The 22781-nt window shown below is 42.9% G+C and overlaps 1 protein-coding gene and 1 non-coding gene across 3 annotated transcripts in view; one reads left to right on the forward strand and one right to left on the reverse strand.

The window, feature by feature from the left end:
* Positions 1–11548: 11548 nt before the first annotated feature.
* On the reverse strand, positions 11549–11621 carry TRNAR-UCG. The gene has a single exon. It is a non-coding gene; the product is annotated as a tRNA-Arg (tRNA).
* Positions 11622–11931: 310 nt separating this feature from the next.
* POLG (DNA polymerase gamma, catalytic subunit) overlaps positions 11932–22781 on the forward strand; it is a 33593-nt gene continuing 22743 nt past the window's right edge. The window contains exons 1-9 of one of the 2 annotated variants that reach the window (XM_032233048.1): positions 11932–11993; positions 13739–14394; positions 16100–16286; positions 17595–17762; positions 19450–19596; positions 20247–20326; positions 21362–21544; positions 21848–21999; positions 22134–22257. In XM_032233048.1, the coding sequence (XP_032088939.1) occupies positions 13796–14394; positions 16100–16286; positions 17595–17762; positions 19450–19596; positions 20247–20326; positions 21362–21544; positions 21848–21999; positions 22134–22257 (1640 nt within the window). In that variant the 5' untranslated portion in view covers positions 11932–11993; positions 13739–13795. Of the gene's footprint in view, positions 11994–12063; positions 12098–13738; positions 14395–16099; positions 16287–17594; positions 17763–19449; positions 19597–20246; positions 20327–21361; positions 21545–21847; positions 22000–22133; positions 22258–22781 lie in introns of those variants that run through there. The other variant, XM_032233049.1, reaches the window with a different exon arrangement.

Below are 22781 nucleotides of genomic sequence, written 5' to 3' on the forward strand. Positions count from 1 at the left end.
GCCTCTGCCATGGCTTCTGGACAGCACACATGTGCCCTTCCTTTGGTTTGCTTCCAGTTTATTTGTGAACTTTGTAGGTTCAAAACAGCGGAGGAGAGGGAAAATAAAGCAGGGGAAAGACAATATGCTTCCTTCCAAACATAAATTGTTTCAAGTCCTACCCTCAAAACGACGCTATACAGCACTGTACACCAGAACAACGAGACACAAGGACAGTTTTTCCCCAAACGCCATCACTCTGTTAAACAAATAATTCCCTCACCTCTGTCAAACTATTCACTAAGTCTGCATTACTATTTCTATTAGTCTTCTCATCGTTCCTATCACCCATCTCCTCCCACTTATGACTGTATAACTGCAACTTTGTTGTTTGTATCCTTATGGTTTCTATTGATTGTTTCCTAGTATGATTTGATTGCTTATTTGTACCCTCTGACTATCATTAAGGGTTGCACCTTACGATTTGTGACCAATGTATCTTTTCTTTTTATGTACACTGAGAGCATCTGCACCAAAGACAAATTCCTTGTGTGTCCAATCACACTTAGACAATAAAGAATTCTATTCTGTATTCTATTCTATTCTATTCTGTATTCTATTCTATTTGTTCTGTTCTGTTCTGTATTCTATTCTGTATTCTATTCTATTTTATTCTGTATTCTATTCTATTCTATTCTGTATTCTATTCTATTCTAATTGTATTTTATTCTATTCATCCTATTCTATTCTGTATTCTATTCTATTCTATTCTATTCTATTCTATTCTATTCTGTATTCTATTCTATTCTATTCTATTCTGTATTCTATTCTATTTTATTCTGCATTCTATTCTATTCTATTCTATTCTGTATTCTATTCTATTTTATTCTCCATTCTATTCTATTTTGTATTCTATTCTATTATATTCATCCTATTCCATTCCATTCTATTTGGTATTCTATTTCTGTATTCTATTCTTTTATATTCCATTCTGTATTCTATTCTATTCTATTCTATTCGAATCCCTCCCCTGAATTGTGGACTTCCTTCCCTTTCTTTAGCCATGGCTTGCTTCCCTGGACATTTTAGGAACACAGAGATCACCTCCTGATCACCCAGCAGAAACACAGATCACTCAACGAGTCTGTAGAGATTCTCAGTCATCCAGGTCACAGTTGTCCCAAAGGTTGCTTTTTCGGGAGGAAATTGGACTTTCTTGGGGTGGGTGGGTGGTGTTGTTTATTTGAAGAGGTTTCGCTTCTCATCCAAGAAGTTTCTTCAACTCTGTGACCGGATGGTTAAATCCTTCCATTCCCCTCCCCCATCCAGTCAGAGCTGAAGAAGCTTCTTGGATGACAAGCAAAAGGTCTTCAAAGAAAAAAAAAGAAAAAAGCCAAGTTGCCTCCTGAAAAAAAAACATCTGTGGGAAGAGGACTCAGGCTGGAGGGCTTGAAAACAGCTGGAATTGTTGGTCCTTCATCCAAACATGCCGTGTGTGTGTGTGTGTGTGTGTGTGTCTGTGTGTCTGTGTCTGTGTGTCTGTGTCTGTGTGTCTGTGTCTGTGTGTGTCTGTGTGTGTCTGTGTGTGTGTGTTGTATGTTGTCTGCTTTTTGTCTTAAGAGCCTCGCCTTTTTTGCTCGCAAGAAACCGGAGGACAATATTAAACAGACTAAATCTGGGCACTTGTTCTTCCTTCAAAAAAAAGTTTGTGCAATGTAGTGTCCTCCCGCCCCCCCCCCCAAAAAAAATCAAATTATGCCGTCCCCAAATTCTCCCAAAGCCAAAGGGAAATGTTCACGTGCAGGAAACCCTCCTCCCCACCCTGTATATTAATAATGAAGCTGAGGTTTCTGTTTCATTAAAATGTGTAGTTTAAAAAAAAAAAAATCCCGAGGAAACCGGGCAGAACCTGTTAAATATTCCATAGGCCGCGATGCTTACTTTGCTCAGGGCCGGTTACTCAAAAGAGCGGTTTTAAAAGAATGAGGACTGAAGGGAGATCTGGGCTTCGGAGTGAAATCTCAGAAATTTGGGGGTGGGAGGGGGGAAATATTTTCTTGGACAGCAAGCGCCGTAAGGCGAAGAACTGTGTGAACACGGGCGGCATCTAGCGGCCTCCTTGGGGAATTGCACGATCGTTTTATTCCAAACTGGTGGTTTCCCCCCCACCGCCGCTTTCTTAATCTCGTTTGACCTTCCGCGACCCACTTTCTCTTCCCAAACGCCGTGAAATTTGTGGCGCTTTTCCAAACACAACCTAATACGTGGGGTTCACTTCCTTCTTCCCGCCCTCCGTCTCTTAGACGAACTCAGCAGGCGAAACTAGTGGGTAAATTCGGCGGACTTTTCTGATGGCAAAACGACGAGGCGAGCTCTGTCCGCGAAGAGATGAAGAAATTGTGCTGGTTTTTGGATTCTTCATCTCGAGTGCAGAATCCACTTTCCGGGTGGATTTTCATCCCTCCCTCCCTCCCTCCCTCCCTCCGTTCCTTCCTTCGTTCCTTCGTTCCTTCCTTCCTCCCTCCCTCCCTCCCTTCCTTCCTTTTATTCTTGATGAATGTATTTTATTTTTCTTTATGTACACCGAGAGCATATGCACCAAAGACAAATTCCTCGTGTGTCCAATCATATTTAGTCAATAAAGAATTCTATTCTATTCATCCCTCCCTCCTTCTCCTTCCTTTCTTTCCTTCCTTCCTTCCTCCTTCTTTCCTTTCTTCCTTCCCGTTCCTCCCTCTCTTCTTTTTATTCTTGATGAATGTATTTTATTCTCCTTATGTACACTGAGAGTATATGCACCAAACACAATTTCCTTGTGTTAATCAATACAAAAATCTATTTTATTCTGTTCTGTTCTGTTCTGTTCTATCCTATCCTATCCTGTTCTGTTCCTCTCTCTCCCCTCTTCCTCCCTCCTTCCCTTCCTTCCTTGGAGTTTTTGCAAGAATTGGCAATCCCGAAATGCATATATGCTTTCCCCCTGCAACTTAGACAGGAATGCATCTTCTCGTCCCGAATTGCACCGCAGAAATATTTATTTGGGTGTTGTGTCGTCCTTCCTTTTTCATTCTTCCACGTGAAGTAGGTTCGAAAGAGTGGAGGATTCTTGCAAAAATGTTGGAACCAGGAGGTGGGGGGAAATGCGAAAAATAAATTTACAGACCCGTTTTCAGAGAGAGGATATATTCTCCGGTAGAAATGGCCACACAATCGTTTTCAGCCCGTCTGATTCTGGTATGGATTCTGCGGGAGTTTAGAACGAGATGTTTCTTGGTTTGTTTTAAATGGGTTGGTATAATTTCCTCTACGTTGCCCTGAGAAAGAGAAACGGTAATGTATGTACTGTATAATAAAACAGTGTTTTTGCACTCGGTTTTTCTTTCAAAGCAAGAAGTTATATTCGTCTCCGCGAATTTTCAATTAATCACTCCGGATAGAAAATTCACAACAACAACAAAATTATAATCTTGTCGCTTATGTCTCAAAATTGCCTTTTTTGTATATGCAGCAATCCAAATAATTAAATAAGCAAACTATTCTCCCCCTCCCTCTCCTAAAATGTTATTTCTACATTGATATTAAAAGGCTACTTTATAGCTCTGGGGTTTTCTTTCATCCTTTGGAATTCTCAGGTCGATCAATGAAATTTCATTCAGTGTCAAGAATCCCACCTCGGTACATGCTTGTTCGCCAGGCTGGTATTTGGGTCTGTTGGGAAGAATTAAATATCAGAAAATCGGTAGTTCTTTAACAGTTTTCCAAAGCGGGGCATCATTTATTCCCTGCCACTTTATCTGTGTGGATTTGGGGAAAGCTGTGTGGCAATTCAGGCAATGCACTGAATAGGGGCTTGACAGTTTATATAATACGGTGGCTAAAATTATAAGAACTAGCTTATATTGCCTAAATTTAAAGAGTAAAAATAATGAGAACACTTTCAATATATCACTTGTTTTTGTTCACCAAGATATAAGGTGTACTAACATCCAAGAGTAATTATGATGAAGCCTCTAACGAGCTGCATTTCCTAATCAACCGTGCGGGTGGGGGGGAAACAGCAATTCATCAATCTGGATCTGCAGTGAAGAGGACGAAATGTCGGTTGGTCCAGATCGATCTTCACAAAATAAAATTCAAATCAATCAATTGGACTCTGTAAACCCAAAGGCTTTGGGGAGATCCTGAATCACGTGAATATCCAGCGTAACTCTTTTACCCCCCCCCCCTTTTAGGGCAAAGCAGAAAGGAAGGCCATCTCTTTTACAGAACTGTTAAAAATCAGAGGAGTTTCACCTGGTGTACGTTATGCTGTTAATATAAAGAAAATGTAATTACGTTTGTCTATAAGGAACGGGAGTGGCTCACAGTTCTTTGGAAGGGAGGGAGGGAAATAAGGAGGGGTGAGGGAAGGAGAGAGGGAGGGAGGGAGGGAGGGAGGGGGAAGGGAATGAGAAAAGGAAAAGGAGGGGGAAGGAAGGAGGGAGGGAAGAAAGGAGGAAAGGAAAAAAGGAGGAGGGAAGGAAGGTGGGAGAGAGGGAAGGAGGAGGGAGGGAAGGAGGGAGGGAGGGAAGGAGGGAGGGGTGATAGAAGGGGGGAGGGAAGGAAGAAGGGAAAGAGGGAGGGAAGGAGGGAGAGAGGGAGGGAAAAAAGGAAGGAATGAGGGAGAAGGAAGGAGGGAGAGAGGGAAGAAAGGAGGGAAGGAAGGTGGGAGGGAAGGAGAGAGGGTGGGAAAGAGGGAGGGGAGAGAGAAGGGATGGATGGAAGGAAGAAGGGAGGGAGGGAGAGAAAGAGGGAGGGAGAAAAGAAAGGAAGGAGGAGGAAGGAAGGAGGGAGGGAAGAAAGGAGGGAAGGAAGGTGGGAGGGAAGGAGAGAGGGAGGGAATGAGGGAGGGGAGAGAGAAGGGAGGGAGGGAAGGAAGAAGGGACAGAGGGAGGGAAAGAGGGAGGGAGAAAAGGAAGGAACGTGGGGGAAGGAAGGAGGGAGGGAGGGAAGGAAGGAGGGAAGGAAGATCGGAGGGAAGGAGAGAGGGAGGGAATGAGGGAGGGGAGAGAGAAGGGAGGAAAGGAAGAAGGGAGGGAGGGAGAGAGAGAGGGAGGGAGAAAAGGAAGAAATGAGGGGGGCTGGAAGGAGGGAGGGAAGAAAGGAGGGAAGGAGGGAGGGAAGGAAGGAAATAAGGAGGGAAAGAAAGGAGGGGGAGGGAGGAAAGGCAAGAAGGGAAGAAGGAGGGAAGGAGAGAAATAAGGTGGGGGGGAGGGAGGAGGGAAGGAAATGTTCTATGCTTAAAGAACTTAGCTGTTTTAGTCCAGGATTTGATGGTTTGTCAAATTGGAGTAAGCATCTCTATCCCTGGATGCTTCGTAATTTTAGGATCTTACCAAGCATAAGGATCCAGCATTCACCAATATATTTATGGCGATTTTCTTTCCAGCCTCCCTAACTGAAACATACCATAGCAGGGTTGTTTAAAAAAAAACAAAAACTGGTTGATGCTGCTTAATATCTCTTTGCTGACCTCTAGTGATCATTTGACTTTTTGCAGCACTTGTAAAATCTTTCCCCATCCGATCTTAAATTATGGTTTGTTTGTTTTTTAAATCACTTTGTTTCCCCCCCTTAAGTTGGAATTTGGCTTGATGCAAAACAACATCCCGGTTTCCAGCATTTGTCCTTTAAATCCATACTTTGCCTAAATAGTTCTTGCCCTTCTGCATAATGCCTAGCTATGATATGCAATCTTAGGGAAAGCATAGAGCATATTAAAATCATAGAGACGTTCCATAGGATACTTTGCCTGAAAAGCTCACGTGTTCTATAGATTTCCTAGGCCAGTGATGGCTAACCTTTTTGGTGCCGAGTTCGAAACGCGTGTGTGCACACACCCATAATGCAATGTGCATGTTCCCCCGTGCTCCTGCACTTTAACCCCCCCACATGCCTGCATGCGCAATCCCCTGCAGCGCACCCCACCCCCTGTGCATGTGCAGCAGAGACCTGAAAATCAGCTGGTCAGTGGGAGGCCCACGCGCATCCACAGCAGAACTGAACTGGGGTGATGGGCTGACATGCCCGCAGAGAGAGCTCTGCACACCGCCTGTGGCAGGCATGCCATAGGTTTGCCATCAGGGTCCTGGGCATTCTATACAGCGCCAGCTTTTCACACACAGCTGGTAACAAATCTGTATTGCGAGAGTCTTGCTTTTTGATGCTATGCAAATATTTATCCACAGTTCGGTCCTGAGAGCAGAAGTTCATGGAATACTTAAGTCCTCTATACACCTGAGTATAAAAATGAAGCTGAGAAGCAGCCTTGTCATTTTGATCATTTGGTCAGTGGCTGTTTTAGGATAGATTGTCTTCATCATGGCATTGTTAAAGGGTTCCACCACAAATGCGTGTATGGCAAAAGTGTGTGTGACTAAACTGCGGTGACAAAACTGAGCCGTCAAAACCGCGGAGACGAATGAGCGCTGAAGTGCGCCGACAACAGCGCGCCGACAGAAGCGCGTTGTAACATAACCCTAAACCTAACCCTAAACCTAACCCTAAACCTAACCCTAAACCTAACCCTAAACCTAACCCTAAACCTAACCCTAAACCTAACCCTAAACCTAACCCTAAACCCTAACCCTAACCCTAACCCTAAACCTAACCCTAAACCTAACCCTAAACCTAACCCTAAACCTAACCCTAAACCTAACCCTAAACCTAAACCTAACCCTAAACCTAACCCTAAACCTAACCCTAAACCTAACCCTAAACCTAACCCTAAACCTAACCCTAAACCTAACCCTAAACCTTACCTTAACTTAAATCGCGCTTCTGTCGGCGCACTGTTGTCGGGGCGCTTTTGACATAGCGGTTTTAGCGCCGCGGTTTTGTCGGCACGCTTTTGACGTTCGCAGTTATGTCGTGCCACATTGTTAAAGAACCTTAACCAACTACTTACACTAGTTTCAAACATAGTCCAGTTCTCCTGACTCATTTCTCCTCAATAATCTTTCTTCAGGCAAACCTTAAATTAAAAAGCAAACAACAACAACAGCAACAGCAACAACAACAACAACAATAATAATGTGGGACTTTCGAATACAGAGAAATCGTCATTTGGAACACAACACGCCAGATATCACGGTTGCAGAGGGCCAAAATATACAATTTATTGACATCGCGGTACCAGGAGATGCCAGAGTTAAAGAAAAAGAACTGGGGAAAAAAATCACGAAATACGGCGACCTGGCCATCGAAATTACCCGATTATGGAGGAAGCATGTAACAGTCATCCCCATTGTCATTCGGGGCACTTGGCACCATGTCCAAGAATTTTATAAGATACACCAACAAATTGCATCTCCCTGCAATAACACCAGCGGAACTGCAAAAATCTGTGCTACTCAGAACATCGAGTATATTTTAAGAAGGTAGTTGGTTGATACTTAGGATGCTGGCAGCAACCCATATCAATCATTAGCACCTGTCAATGGTATTTGTGATGCATTTTTGAATGTTCAGTTGGCTGAGTTTCATGGTTAATGAATAAAGTATAATATAAAAATAAAAACAATAACAATCATCATCATCATCATCATGAGGTTTTTTGGGGGGGCGAGGTTGCATATAAAAGAATAGCAAGATAACAGCAACAAAGAATAAAAACCTGTGGACAGGTTTGCACAATTTTCTCTCCCTCCCTCCCACTCTCTCTCTTCCTCCCACTCCCTCCTTGCTTCCTCCCTCTTTTTCTCTCTGACTCCTTCCTTCTTTTCTCCTTTTTCTTTCTGTCTCCTTCCTTCCTCTTTCTCTCTGCTTCCTTCCTTCCTTCCCCTTTCTCTGTCTCCTTTCTTCTTTCCTCATTTTTCTTTCTGCCTCCTTCCTTCTTCCCCTTTCTCTCTACCTCCTTCCTTCTTTCCTCCTTTTTCTTTCTGTCTCCTTCCTTCCTCTTTCTCTCTGCCTTCCTTCCTTCCTTCCACTCCCTCCTTGCTTCCTTCCTCTTTCTCTCTGCCTCCTTCCTTCCTTCCCCTTTCTCTGTCTCTTTTCTTCTTTCCTCCTTTTTCTTTCTGCCACCTTCCTTCCCCTTTCTCTCTATCTCCTTCCTTCCTCCTTTTTCTTTCTGTCTAATTCCTTCCCCTTTCTCTCTATCTCCTTCCTTCTTTCCTCCTTTTTCTTTCTGTCTCCTTCCTTCCTCTTTCTCTCTGCCTCCTTCCTTCCTTCCCCTTTCTCTGTCTCTTTTCTTCTTTCCTCCTTTTTCTTTCTGCCACCTTCCTTCCCCTTTCTCTCTATCTCCTTCCTTCCTCCTTTTTCTTTCTGTCTAATTCCTTCCCCTTTCTCTCTATCTCCTTCCTTCTTTCCTCCTTTTTCTTTCTGTCTCCTTCCTTCCTCTTTCTCTCTGCCTCCTTCCTTCCTTCCCCTTTCTCTGTCTCTTTTCTTCTTTCCTCCTTTTTCTTTCTGCCACCTTCCTTCCTCTTTCTCTCTATCTCCTTCCTTCCTCCTTTTTCTTTCTGTCTAATTCCTTCCCCTTTCTCTCTATCTCCTTCCTTCTTTCCTCCTTTTTCTTTCTGTCTCCTTCCTTCCTCTTTCTCTCTGCCTCCTTCCTTCCTTCCTCCCCCTTTCTCTCTATCTCCTTCTTCTTTCCTCCTTTCTCTCTATCTCCTTCCTTCCTCCTCCTTTTTCTTTCTGTCTATCTCCTTCCTCCCTCCCTCCCTTCACCCTCCTCTCTCCAACAAATGCCATTCCTTTCCCAGAACATTTTAGAATGCTAGGTTTAGGTTGTTATGAGAAAAGGCCCAGATGGTTGCTTGGATGCCAACTCTGTGGCAGGGAAGAACAAAACAGCTGTTGATGCCCTCATCCAAAGATTCAAGCACTGACTCCATAGAGAATATTAAACAGATATTTACCCAGCTATAAGTAGGTTGCGTTCACATGAAAAGCTACCCGGTGGACGTTTTAACTCAACTCTGGCCTACTAAATAAATCCAATTTGCAGCAAAAGCATCAATATTAGTCTTTCATATGGCAAATTTTGACAAATATAAATCCATACAAGCAAACATTTCTGGGGGGATTCTGGATAATTTTTAAAAGGGGGAAGGGATTTTGAGAGACAGAAAAATTAAGAAACATTGGCCTAAAGGATGCTCAATACATGGATCCCTTGGGAGAGCTCAAGCAAATTTTATGCTTGCCTGCCTGCCTGCCTGCCTGCCTGACCATCCATCCATCCATCCATCCATCCATCCATCCATCCATCCATCCATCCATCCATCCTCCATCATCCATGAGAACATTAGCCTTTCCCAAATTTGATGCCCTCCAGACACACAATAACTCCTAGAATTCCCCATCCAAGATTAATATCTGCCTGCCTGCCCACCATCTACGTTATATATGTCTCAGTTGATCTATCTATCTGTGCGTCTGTCTGTCCGTCCGTCCATCCATCCATCCATCCATCCATCCATCCATCCATCCATCATCCATGGGAACATTAGCCTTTCCCAAATTTGATGCCCTCCAGACACACAATAACTCCTAGAATTCCCCATCCAAGATTAATGTCTGTCGTCTGTCTGTCGTCTGTCTGTCTGTCTGTCAGTCATCCATGCATCCATGCATCCATGCATCCATGCATCCATGCATCCATGCATCCATGCATCCATGCATCCATGCATCCATCCATCCATCCATCCATCCATCCATCCATCCATCCATCCATCCATCTATCTAGTTCTATGTTCAATTTCCAGAATGCGATTTCAAATCCATCTGTTGGTATAGTATTGTAGGGGAAAACTGCTTAATACACCAGCATTTAATTTCGCAGTCAATGCTGCCACCTACTGGGCATACCAAGATCATTCCTCATTCATTTAAAAGGCTTTTTCTTAAACCTACGTATATATCTAAACAAGATTTTAAAAATCAGTTTGAAAAGAGCAGAGTCTTTTAATCGATCCCTTTAAGAACCCAGTCTGTTCCTCCACTCCAGTAGCCAACTGATTGTGGAGATAGCACAATCAATTCAGCCTACCAATTCAGGCTGAAAATATGAATCTTTTATTATTTTTTTAAAAAAGTGTATCCTTCGCAAATATTCCTCGCCAAAATAAAGTTAGTCTAAAAAAAGCCTGCCTGGGTACTTTTCTCCATGCTTTCCTTTTCATCAGGATTCACACAATTGCACTATGTCAAAAGCCATACTACACAGCCTGCTAACCTGACATTAAAGAAACAATTTGACTTAATGACCGAATATCTTGTACATGGATTAATCCATAAAATTTGGAAGAGGCCTTCAGGGCTTCTGTCCTGTAGAATTTCTACAAATTCAGCTCTCCTTTATTACCCGGCAGGTAACAATTCGCTCTGCCAACAAAAGTGTGTATAGTCAAGGCTATGGTTTTCCCAGTTGCAATGGATGGCTGTGATAGTTGGACCATAAGGAAGGCTGAGCGCCAAAGAATTGAGGCTTTGAACTCTGGTGCTGGAGAAGATTCCTGCGAGTCCCTTGGACTGCAAGGCCATTCAACCGGTCAGTCCTAGAGGAGATCAGCCCTGCCTGCTCTTTAGAAGGCCAGATCCTGAAGAGGAAACACAAATACTTTGGCCACCTAATGAGAAGGAAGGACTCATTGGAGAAGAGCCCAATGCTGGGAACGATGGAGGGCAAAAGAAGGGGATGACAGAGAATGAGGGGGCTGGATGGAGTCACAGAAGCAGTAGGCATGAGCTTGAATGGACTCCAGAGGATGGTAGAGGACAGGAAGGCCTGGAGGAACGTTGTCCATGGGTCGGACACAACTTCGCAACTAACAACATCAATGATTCACACAATATGCCTCTGTGGAATTGAGGGATCCCTGCTTATTACTTTAACCTGCATTGTGAACCAAACCATTGCGATAAACTAGGATACAGTCCGTAGAAAGCATTTGCTACCTGGGATTCGGCAGGCTGTCAATCAGCAAATTTCGGCCTTCGAAATGCATTGGATTGTGTGTCCAAAGGAATCACCTTTAGGCCCAGCAACATTTGGGAGCATTTTTGGCTAGATTAAAGTACCAGTAAAGAGGAATATTTGCAGCTCAGGGTTGAAATGAGGATATCCTTGGTGCTCTCTGAGCTTGGTTGTTACCTTGGAGATGTTTCATTACCCAACTACGTAACATCATCAATGCTACAAGGGAGTGGGGTTTGCTATGTATTCTAACACTGATGATGTTACCTAATTTGCACCAAAGAGAAGTTTCTTGTGTGTCCAATCACACTTGGCCAATAAAGAATTCTGTTCTATTCTATTCTATTCTATTCTATTCTATTCTATTCTATTCTATTCTATTCTATTCTATTCTAATGAAACTTTTGCAAGAAAAAAACCAAGTTCAGAGAGCACCAAGGACCCCTCACTTAAAGTACAGTTTACAGATAGAGCGAAAAAAGACCAAGGGGTTAATCGAAACTGAAAATAACATACGCCACCGTTAAAATGAGGAAAGCATAATTTTAAAAAAACATTTCTCATTTGAGTTATTAAAAAAACATATAGAAGCTTCTTTCAGCTTCCTTTCTATTGCGACCGCGGCAGGACTCGAACCTGCAATCTTCTGATCCGAAGTCAGACGCCTTATCCATTAGGCCACGCGGCCACTCCGGTAAAGAGGCTGCGCGATCCCTATAGAAGTTGCAGCAAGGAGTCCGTGGATCCGGGAGGCTTAGGAAGGTACTATTTCCCACACCGATGCAGGGGAGGCCTGGCAAAGAAAGAGAAACAAAACTAGCTTCTCCACAGCGATAGTTTCCCCCCTCAACCTAGGTTTTGTTTTATATATCCTACTGAAGGACGCTCTCTCTTTCTGGGGAGCGTTTGCAACGTGAGAAGGAGCTTTTGGTTTCACTTTCATCCTTTGTCGCCCCCCCTTGAGTTGGAAGAGACCGCCATGAGTTGGAACGGAAGCGCTGCAGATTTGCTTTGAGTTTTTGCAAGCGGGTGCAAGGAAGCGGGGAGCACGTTTGGAAGGGTATTTTTTGGGGGGGGCTTTTTGCAACCTTCAAAGGGGGCAGGGCTACGGGGGGGGGCAGATTCTTCTCTTCCTGTGTCTTTTTTCTTGGGAAAAGGAGGAAGGTAGATTTCTTTTGGGGTAGGGGGTGATCAGGCATCTATTTCGGGGGGGGGGGGCAAGGAATAGCCTCATTGGGTGGGGAGGACGGCCTTAAATAACCTTTTGGAGGGGGGCGATGAAAGAAGATGGTGTGCGAGTGAGTGCGAGAGAATGCATTCCCACGACCTGCTTAACACGCGTCTTGCATGAAACCTGTCGCTTAACCCTCATCCTGCATGAATTCATTTTTTCTAAAAGTTTTTTTCCCTTTTAAAACAAACATTTCATCATTCATTAATCAGTGTGTCCTCTGAGTACAAATTTTTGTGGGTGTCATAATAGGTTTATGGTTTAGGTTTATTGGACTTATATGCCGCCCTTCTCCCAAAGGACTCAGGGCGGTGTACAACATAAAAACACATATTACAAAAATTAAAAGAAAGATTAAATAGAATATCCAAAAAAACCTCAATAGACATTTACAATGAAATTTAGAAATTAAATTAAATTAACAATTAAAATTAATAATTTATTTTATTTAGGCCGGCTTGCTGGATATAATAGTTATATGACCATCCAATTCTTTAGATGCACCTCTTCTTATTTTAACTACAGCTTGACATCTCTCCTGTTGTAATGTTTCTCTTCCTAAATTATTTAATTTTATACTTTTTATCCCTATTCGTTTTCTAACCAATGATTAAAAAAACCCATATATAATAATCAGATTCTCCCTTTCCTTGAATTGCTAGTGTACATTAACCCATTTTTCTTCTAAAGTTACATGTGTCGTTCAACCTTAAACAGAGCGAACTGAGCTGGATTTGCCCAGCCTGACAGACCTCAAAATAATGATTAGCAATTAAGTAAACATAACCCTTTGAATAAACGGATTTTCCCCATGTTTTATTTATTTTATTTATATTACTTCCCATTTCCACCAAACAAGTGTGAGATCTGGGTTTTAGACAATCAAAATCCATATATTTGTTATAATATTCATCACAGTAACATTAATAATATGACTGTATATCAAGATAATTACAATAGTGCATAACATCATCAAATTCTCTCCACATTAACATTCCCCCCCTCTTTTTCTCTCTCTTTATATCTGTCTGTCTGTCTGTCTGTCTTTGCATAAATAGGTTTGTTGGGGTTTTAATCTGGCTGAATTTTAAGCGTTTTGAAAACGACGTGATAATGCAAGGGCACACGATAAATCCTCATTTAGATGGCAGGAAGGTGAGATCCATAGAGGGAAGGAATATTGTTTGGGGGATGTATGGATACCCTGATTTTGAGAATTGGTATTCGTAATTTACAAAGAAACAATTTTTTTTTAGAAGGGTAAGAAAAAGGAACATGGGCTTGACAAACAGAACGGTATCACTAGTAGAATATTTTTAGCTCCGGGTTGAAAGGAGGGGGTCCTCAGTGCATGGTTTCCTTGCAGACGTTTCCTGACCCAACTAGGTAACATACTCAGGGCAGCATGTGTTGAAGAAACGCAGCTGTTCGTGAATATGACTCAGCAAGTCGTGATAAGAAATCACGGTTTGCAATAGTGGCGAATCGCGGTTTATTGTCCCCTGGCAAGGCGGTGTTGTAAGAATCTGGGATGCTGGAATGGGAAAACATTTAACTCTGCTGTTTCCTGACAGATCCGAGCTGGCCAGGAAATCGGGGCTTGTTTCCCATACCGCTTGTTCGCGGTGAAGATGAAACGGCTGGCATGGAGGACATCTCTGGCAGGTCCATCCTTCCTTGGCAGAACTCCCAGGACATGCTCCTCCAGTTCCTCAGCAGGTCTCCTGCTTCAGGAGAAGATGGCTGCGGATACTGGTGCTCCTCTCAAAGACGAGCAGCGCATGAATCCTCTTGGCATCCAGATGCTCTCGAAGGGTCTTCATGAGCAGATTTTCCGGGGGGCTCAAGCCCGCTATTCGGAGGAGGACATCCAGAAGAGCGTAGAACACTTGAAGAAACATGACTTATGGGGCAAAGAAACATCCACCATTCCTGACGTGGAGCTGCAGCTTCCCCGGATGTACGGAGCGAACATAGATGAGCATTTCTGCCACTTGGCTCAGGCGCAAAACCTCCCCTATCTGGAGGCTGCCAAGGAACTCATCCAGCGTGAGATGCCGCCAATGCCCACGGAATGGGCATGGGAAGTGGGATGGACTCGCTACGGTCCCGATGGGGAGAGGGAAAAGATGGACTTCCCCGATGAACGAGCATTGGTCTTTGATGTGGAGGTGTGCATGGAAGAAGGACATTGTCCCACCCTTGCAGTGGCCCTGTCACCCAATGCTTGGTAAGGAGAAGTAGAGTCAAGTTCTTACATCTAGGTAACTTGCTGATAACCCGATGTTGCCCAGGTATTTATTTATAGATACCTGGGCAATGCCCGGACCAAACGCCTTAACTCAAGAAAGAATAGGAACCATTAACAAACACAGAGTTGGAAGTCTTTTTTAAAAAAAAGAGTTTTCTTATTTTTCAGTTGCAAAAATAAACATTCCATCTTTCTTTATGCAGTGTGTCATTTGGGTACAAACCTCTCTGCAACATCGTTCCACTTTTGCCACCTCTTTCACATTCATATTAATATTATTTCCCTAAGTTTAGTGTTATAATATATTGAGCATTTAAACATTATAAAACTCTCCATTTTTCTTCTTAATATCTTCTAGTAATAATATCATATCAACATTAAACATCATTACTCTCATTATACACATACTAACAGTTTTCATCTTATTTATATCTCTAAGTGTATTGTCTACTTTTTTTTTTAGCTTTCTTCATTTCCAAACTCCTTTTTCCCCCCTCTAACCATTGGTGAAATAAGAGTTGGAAGTCTCTCTCTCTCTCTCTCTCTCTCCCTCTCCCTCTCCCTCTCCCTCCCCCCCCTCTCTATACACACACACACACACACACATATACATAAATATATAACACACAAATACAAAAACATAGACTACATTTATGCAACACGCTTGAACTTCATGTTCCTTATAGCAGTTTTAGATTGGTACATATTTTTATATACAATATTTTCCCTCCTAATACCTTATCATTGAGTTTTACCATTTTCAACCCTCTTATTTCACGATCATTTACTTCTCCACCTATATTTTGACTAATTACCTCAGACAAACTTCATCTCTCTTTTTATGTATATAACATTTTATCCTTTATTTATAATTTTTATCTTTCTTAGGTACTTACCGTTCATCTTTGTTTCTTTCCTCCAGCCACCTGTACCATTTTTCCCACACCAAATAATATTCTGTCTCTTCTTTTCCTTGGATTTCTTTTTGTTTACTTGTCCATCTCAGCACAGTCCAGAATCTTTTGTCAGCGTTCCAAGTATCATGTAGAATTAAATCAGAGTCCAAGCCAAAACGATCCTTAAAGTTCCAATTTAATAAATCAGACATCTTAGCACATCTTTGTTAATCCCAATTCTGGAAATTACATCAGAATCCCACCCAGTTAAAAGTTCATGATCTTGTCCCCACACCCACAAATCCATAACATGGTCCAATCTTCTTCTTCCTCACTGCCATCTCCACCCAGCTGCTTCCGGTCAGGTGCAAAGGTGCGGAGACAAAAGATGACCTTGGTCTTCTAGAAAAGAATGACAACAATACATTCCACAATCCTACTCCTTTCTATTCCCCCCTCCCAACTATTACACTAATGAAAAAGCATAATGAATTAAGAGAAAGTGTGGCAGGCCAAAGATCCTAACAGGAATATAATTGCAGGCCTGACATCTTTCTTATTACTTCCTAAGTCAACACTGAGTGAAGATGAAATAATAAAGAGTTGGAAGCCTTTCAAAGGACATCAAACTCCCTCTTTGCTAAGGCAGATAACTTGCTACTGCAGATTATTTGAAGTTGCAACGTTATTGTATTTCTATCCTGTCTACTAGGGGATAACCTGGCATTATGAGGGTTGCTAAACCAAAATGAAAAATAGGGTAAACATGGATCTGCTCCATTTCCCAGGTATTCGTGGTGCAGCAAACGGCTGGTGGAACAACGCTACAGTTGGTCGAACCAGCTCGGTCTCTCCGATCTCATCCCCCTGGAAAACAGCAGCAGCCTCAAAAGGCAGGAAGGAGAGGAGAGGCTGGTGGTGGGTCACAACGTCTCCTTTGACCGGGCTCACATTAAGGAACAATACCTGATCCAGGTAAGACACCCCTCTCCATTTCTTCAGCTTGTTTCCTTCTCCTCCTCTGCCCAGTTCTCACGGTGGCTTGAAGGAGAAAAGGTTTGTGGCCAGGGGATGACTTGGCCAATCTTGAAAAATTAAAGTAGAGTCAGGTCCGATTGCTCCTGTACTTAAATTGGGAGACCAGGAGAGTCTGGATCTGTACTGGTAGTGTCAACCCTGAAGCTGACCTAAAGAAGGCCATTTTGAAGCTTCAGTGTTGTCACACTGGAGTGGAGGGATGGACAGGGAGGAATAGAGATAGCTGGGGTGTTGTAGCCAAAGCAAAATACTTTCTCCTGAGAACCAAGGACATTCCCAAAGGTGGTTGGAGAGAGGAGGAGTGAAGTTACCAGGCAACTGGACAATACCGTGATTGGACCATGTGATTGATTGTTTGGGGAAGGGGGAAAACTTTTAATTGAGTGAATATTCAGAGTCGGTTGTCTCCAGCCTGTGCCAATATGATATATCCAATAAACCTGTTATTTGAGGAATTCACCTGCCTCGGAGTTCTGCTTGCGATGGGTGTATCACTTGGAATTACCCTGACAGGTAGTCCTCGACCCACGATCAAATTGAGTCCCAAATTTCTGTGGCTAAGCAAGGTGGTTAAAGGAATTTTGCCCCAATTTACGATCTTTCTGGCCACAGTTATTAAGCGAATCACTTCAGTTGTTAAGTGGATCAGTGCAGTCATTCAGTAAATGCTTTAGGGGTTGATGGTATATATTTCTTTGCCCCTGGTTGTTGCAAAAGATTCACCGACAAATGCACGATAGACATATGTGCGCCGACAAAACCGCGATGGACAAATGAGCACCGTCAAAATCGCTAATTGATTTTCGACAATAGCGTGACGACAAATACGTGACAACAAAATCACGTCATCAACAAACTATAGACAGCCCAGTGAGTGTGCTGGGCCTTTAACATAGTGGGACGCGTATACGTACGTTATAACCCTAACCCTAACCCTAAAATGTTTTCGATGTTATTGTGCTTGTCATCGCGAATTTGTCATCGTGATTTTGACGTCGCGTTTTAATCAGCGCTATTTTGTCGGCGCGCATATGTCTATCGCGCAATTGTCGAGTCACGGTTGCAAAATACTACTCTGTTTGTATTGGAAGCACCTACCAGCATTAAGTAACCGCAGCGTACAATGGCAGTTGCTGAGTGAGATATGAGCTGGCCGCATTATATGCCTGATGTTCCAATCCACAGAGGTTTGTAAGGCAGCATTGGAGGGATGCTCCCTTTGAATTGTTCCAACCACTCTTTTAGGGATCCCAAATGCGATTCCTGGACACGATGAGCATGCACATGGCTATCTCGGGACTGACCGGTTTCCAGCGTAGCCTTTGGAAGGCGGCCAAGCAAGGCAAGGGGAGAGGACTTCAACAGGTCAAGCAACACATCAAGAAGACACGTGGCAAAGACAGTGGGCCCATGGTGAGTGGGTTCAGTCGTGGTCTCTACCTCTTTTAAAGCCTATCTTTAAAGGAGCAGAAAACAGTTGCCACAAAACAGATTAACGGAGTTGGAAGGGACTTTAGGTCATCTAGTCCAACCCCACCCCTCCCCTCCAAGCAGGAGACCCTACACCATTTCTGATAGATGGCAGTCCAGTCTCTTCTTTTTATTTTTTATTTTTTCATAACATATAATCACATGTATACTATTACATAGCAAATATCCTATTGTGTTAAGTAGTAATTACATCAGTTCCTCTTGTCATCAACGCCCAGAAAGATAAAAACCCATTATTAGCTCTTCTGCTCTCCATACACCTCTTTCTTCTACCTCTCTCCTACCTCCTTTCTTCCCTCCATCATCCTTTTCTACTCTACTTCCCCTTCCTTTCTCCTTCTCCCCTCTCTTCATTCCACTCCTCCTTATCCTCCTCATCTTCCCCCCTTACCGTCTCTCCTATCCCTCTCTTCCTATCTTTCTTCTCTCCTCTGTTTCCCACTCTTCCTCTTATTGGTGTATTTCAGCTTCTGAGCAAACTCCATTCTATGTTGATGGTATTTATGCTTCCATATCAATATACTTAAAATATCTTAGTTTTAAACAAAAAATAAGAGAAGACAATATACATGTACAATCATATTACAGTCCAGTCTCTTCTTGAAAGCCTCCAGTGATGAAGCTCCTACCACTTCTGAAGGCAAGCTGTTGATTGCTCTCACTGTCAGAAAATTTCTCCTTATTTCCAGGTTGAATCTCTCCTTGTTCAGTTTCCATCCGTTATTCCTTGCCTGGCCTCTAAGTACTTTGGAAAATAGCTTGACTCCCTCCTCTCCATGGCAGCCCCTCAAATATTGGAAGACTGCTCTCATGTCTCCCCTGGTCCTTCTCTTCACTAGATTAGCCAGGCCCAGTTCCTGCAGCTGTTCATCGTATGTTTTAGCCTCCAGTCCCCTAATCATTCTGGCTGCTCTTCTCTGCACTCTGTTCCCCTCTGTTTTATTTCTGTAAGATTTATTTTAAACGGGGGAGTGGCATTCACAAATGGGACTGCCTACATATTGAAGTCAACGATATTCTCTGTTTTCATCCATCCTTATTCTACTGCCTATAAGGATTAAGCAAGAGAGGCTTGGACATCTAATAAAGAGAACTGAGATTGCAAAGGAGATCATAGCAATAGCACTTAACACTTATATACCGCTTCATAGTGCTTTACATAGCAATAGCACTTAGACTTATATACCTCTTTGCAGTGCTTTACATCCCTCTCTAAGCACTTTGCAGAGTCAGCCTCTTGCCCCCAACAATCTGGGCCCTCATTTTACCCACCTCGGAAGGATGAAAGGCTGAGTCAACCTTGAGCCTGATAGGATTTGAACTGCCAAATTGCAGGCAGCTGGCAGTCAGCAGAAGTAGCCTGCAGTACTGCACTCTAACCACTGGGCCACCAAGGCTCTTAATTTGGTTATTTAATCTGGTTATTTAATTCTGAGGGTTAAAATGATGGGGGGGGGGAGAAACGAGCGATAATGATGGGAATGGATGGTTGTGTCTTCATTATTATATTAAAATGCTGCCCAACTTCCAGCAAGTCTTGTTTCTCTCCATGTGGTTTTCAACCTATAGATTAGTTTCTTATTTTTCTTTTGCTGGCCTACCATTGCAGATTGGCTCCTGGAATTGGGTGGACATCAGCAGTATCAACAACCTGGCAGATGTGCATTCCCTCTACGTGGGAGGCCAGCCGTTGCAGAAAGAAGCCCGCGAACTCTTCGTCAAGGGCAGCATGAATGATATCAGGAATAACTTCCAGGTGGGAAGGAAACCTTGGAAATCTCTGTCCTCAAAGGTGCTTTTTTTCAAGAGGCAACTGGACTTTCAGAAAGTCCAGTTGCCGCTTGAAAAAAACACCTTTGGGACAACCATGACCTGGATGACTGAGAATCTCCATAGACACTTTGACATCTCCCTTTCTGAGAACAAAGTCTTAGCTAGAAGGACCCAAGAAAGTATCTGCTTTAAATAATCAGGAGGAAATACTAAATCAAGGGGACGCTGTGGCTCAGTGGCTAAGACGCTGAGCTTCTCGATCGGAAAGGTCGGCAGTTCGGTGGTTTGAATCCCTGACGTCAAGTCACGGAGTGAGCTCCCGTTACTTGTCCCAGCTTCTGCCAAACTAGCAGTTCGAAGCAGGTAAAAATGCAAGTAGAAAAAATCCCTTTGGTGGCGAAGGTAACAATGTTCCATGCGCCTTCGGCATTGAGTCATTCCGTCCATATGACCATGGAGATGTCTTTGGACAGCGCTGGCTCTTCAACTTTGAAATGGAGATGAGCACAGCCCCCTAGAATCGGGAATGACTAGCACACATGTGCATGGAGAACCTTTAATACTAAATTAGCAAATGGCTTATGTTCTACTTTTTAATAACTGTCCATTCCTTATGTTTCTCTCCGTTCAAAGGAGCTGATGAATTACTGTTCCCTTGATGTTCAGGCTACTTATGAAGTATTTCATGAACAGCTTCCTCTTTTCTTGAAAAGGTGATTTATTCATTGAGTAAAAAATGCATTTGAGCATGAGACTCCAGTGTTCTGGGTTACCTGCCAGTCGTAGTTGACTTTGTATAGTTGTTTAGGACTTTGTAAAAAAATGTAGGAGCATGGAGTGAGCACAGTTTAGTTTGTGGATGCTCTCTGAGTTTGGTTGCAGACATTTCATTCCCAACTCGGCAACATCTTCAGTGCTGGAAAGGAGTGGGGTAGAAGGAGAGTAACCCACTGGGACTGAAGATGTTACCTAGTTGGTAAATTAGATGTTACCAAGCTTAGAGAGCAGCAAAGATCCCGCAGTTCAACCCAGAATTACAGATATTCTCTTTTATTGGTACAATTTGTTTTCTCATTTCATTGAGAACGATTTTGGTAAATTTACTTGGTCCTGTATAGTGGTAGGAATGCTGTGCTGAACCATTAGTGATGCCAGGCAGCATAAGTGAGAGGAGAAAAAAAATATTTGTTAGAAGAATCTTAATGGACAGTGGTGGTGATTTGAAGCATCTAAGAAATGGTTGGCTATAGAAGCTCGCCACTAGTATTAAAACTATAATCTTTGTCTGTTGAAATAATAATCCTTCATCTTAAATAAAGTACTTGATTATTCCCCAAAGGAATGAATAGTAACCATGTTTTTTTTTTTAATGGGGAAAATACATTGGGTGCCCCAGTGAAAGGATTTAACAAGCCTTTGGAACTACTCCAGATTTATTCTGTAGAAGACGATTCTGAATTTTGTCCACTGATTTTAACCTTTCTTGTAAGGTTATCTCAGCTCAAGGTTGACTCAGCCTTCCATCGTTCTGTGGTTGGTAAAACGAGGACCCAGATTGTTGGGGGCAATACGCTGACTCTGTAAAATGCTTAGAGAGGGCTGTAAAAGTACTATGAAGCGGTATATAAGTCTAAGCGCTATTGCTATTATCAGATACTTTCTCTATATAGGCAACATTGCCCATCTTCTGCCAGAATTTGGATCTGACATTTTGGGATTAGCTGTTCCTTTCTCTTGTTCCCCGTTAGGTGTCCACATCCTGTGACTTTCGCAGGTATGCTAGAAATGGGGGTTTCTTACCTGCCTGTGAATCAGAACTGGGAGAAGTACCTGGATGAAGCTCAGATCACTTATGAGGAGCTGCAAAAGGAGATGAAGAAGTCTTTGATGAACTTGGCAGACAATACTTGTCAACTGCTTCACGAGGAGAGGTACTGCTCAATCGTGCCATAATTGGTAGAGTTAGTAGGCTTTAAACCAGAACTACCTTGTTTGTTGAACACGTGGGCCTTGCAATTGGGATCTCAGTCAAGCAGCTGTAGGGTGATAATGAGAGAAAAAGAATGGAAGAGGAACTTGACTGTACAGCCATAGAATCAACCTTATCTCCATGTTTAATTGCAGCCTGCAGAATCTCAGATGTTCAGGTGGTACCATTGGGTGGGAAAGACTGTTTTAGAGAGGAAGTGGCTGTTTGACCACCTCCTTAGGGTTGGCCGGTTGTATCCCGATAGGTATAAAGGCGACCCCTGGATGTGGGACTTGAAATGGGACCTCCAAACATTTAAGCAAAAGAAAACGAAACCAACTAGGAAGAAAAAGAAAGACGCCAATGAAGAGCCACCCAAAGTAGTGGAAAAAGCATCTCCGCTGGAGTGGCAGGAAGGTAAATGACCATTGAGTGATCAGATTGAGAGCGGATTTCCTTACATTTGTAGACTTGTGCGTTTGATTTCTCTTCATGGCCAGCTCAAAGAGGTTTTTCTTTGTGTATGTTGTATTATTATCTGGTGAAAATAGATCCTGGCCCCCCAACAGAAGAAGAAGAACAAAACCAAAATGCCAGCCAACAGGTTCTTCAGAGTCTAAAGGAGACGGTGGCTTTGCAGCCAAAGAGAATTCAGCACCTCCCCGGCCATCCAGAGTAAGTTTCTTTTTCTTTTTTTTAATTGATGCAGCTGTGTTCATTAACTTCTTTACGTACATAAGAACAGATGAATCAATATACAATACCAACAGGTGGTTCTTCCGAGTAAACACAAGGCAGGAGAGTTACAGGCAAACACAAGCAGTTTGTTTCATTTTCAGCAGACAAGCCCAGAAGACTGATAGTTTACTTCTCAGAGCAGCAGACTATTTAAGTTTCTGTTTCAATTCTCTGCACAGATCTGTTTAAGCTCCCATTGGCTGACTTAGTTGCTATGCCTATTCATTGGCTGACCTTCTTTCCATGTCTCTCCCAGATCTTTAACAAAGATCAATCTAGAATTCAAGAGTGCATGATCTACAGAGTGGATTTCTGGATTTCCACCATTCAGGAGTGTCCACAGAGATGGGAGAGGTCAAAAACTTCAAGAAGGCGGCCTCAGGTCTGCCCGAGGCCACCATCTTGATGTTTTCGACCTCGAAGTCTTTTTTTATTTTTTATTTATTTTAAACACATAAACA

Source organism: Thamnophis elegans, chromosome 16 (assembly GCF_009769535.1).
Source record: "Thamnophis elegans isolate rThaEle1 chromosome 16, rThaEle1.pri, whole genome shotgun sequence".
Classification (NCBI taxonomy): domain Eukaryota; kingdom Metazoa; phylum Chordata; class Lepidosauria; order Squamata; family Colubridae; genus Thamnophis; species Thamnophis elegans.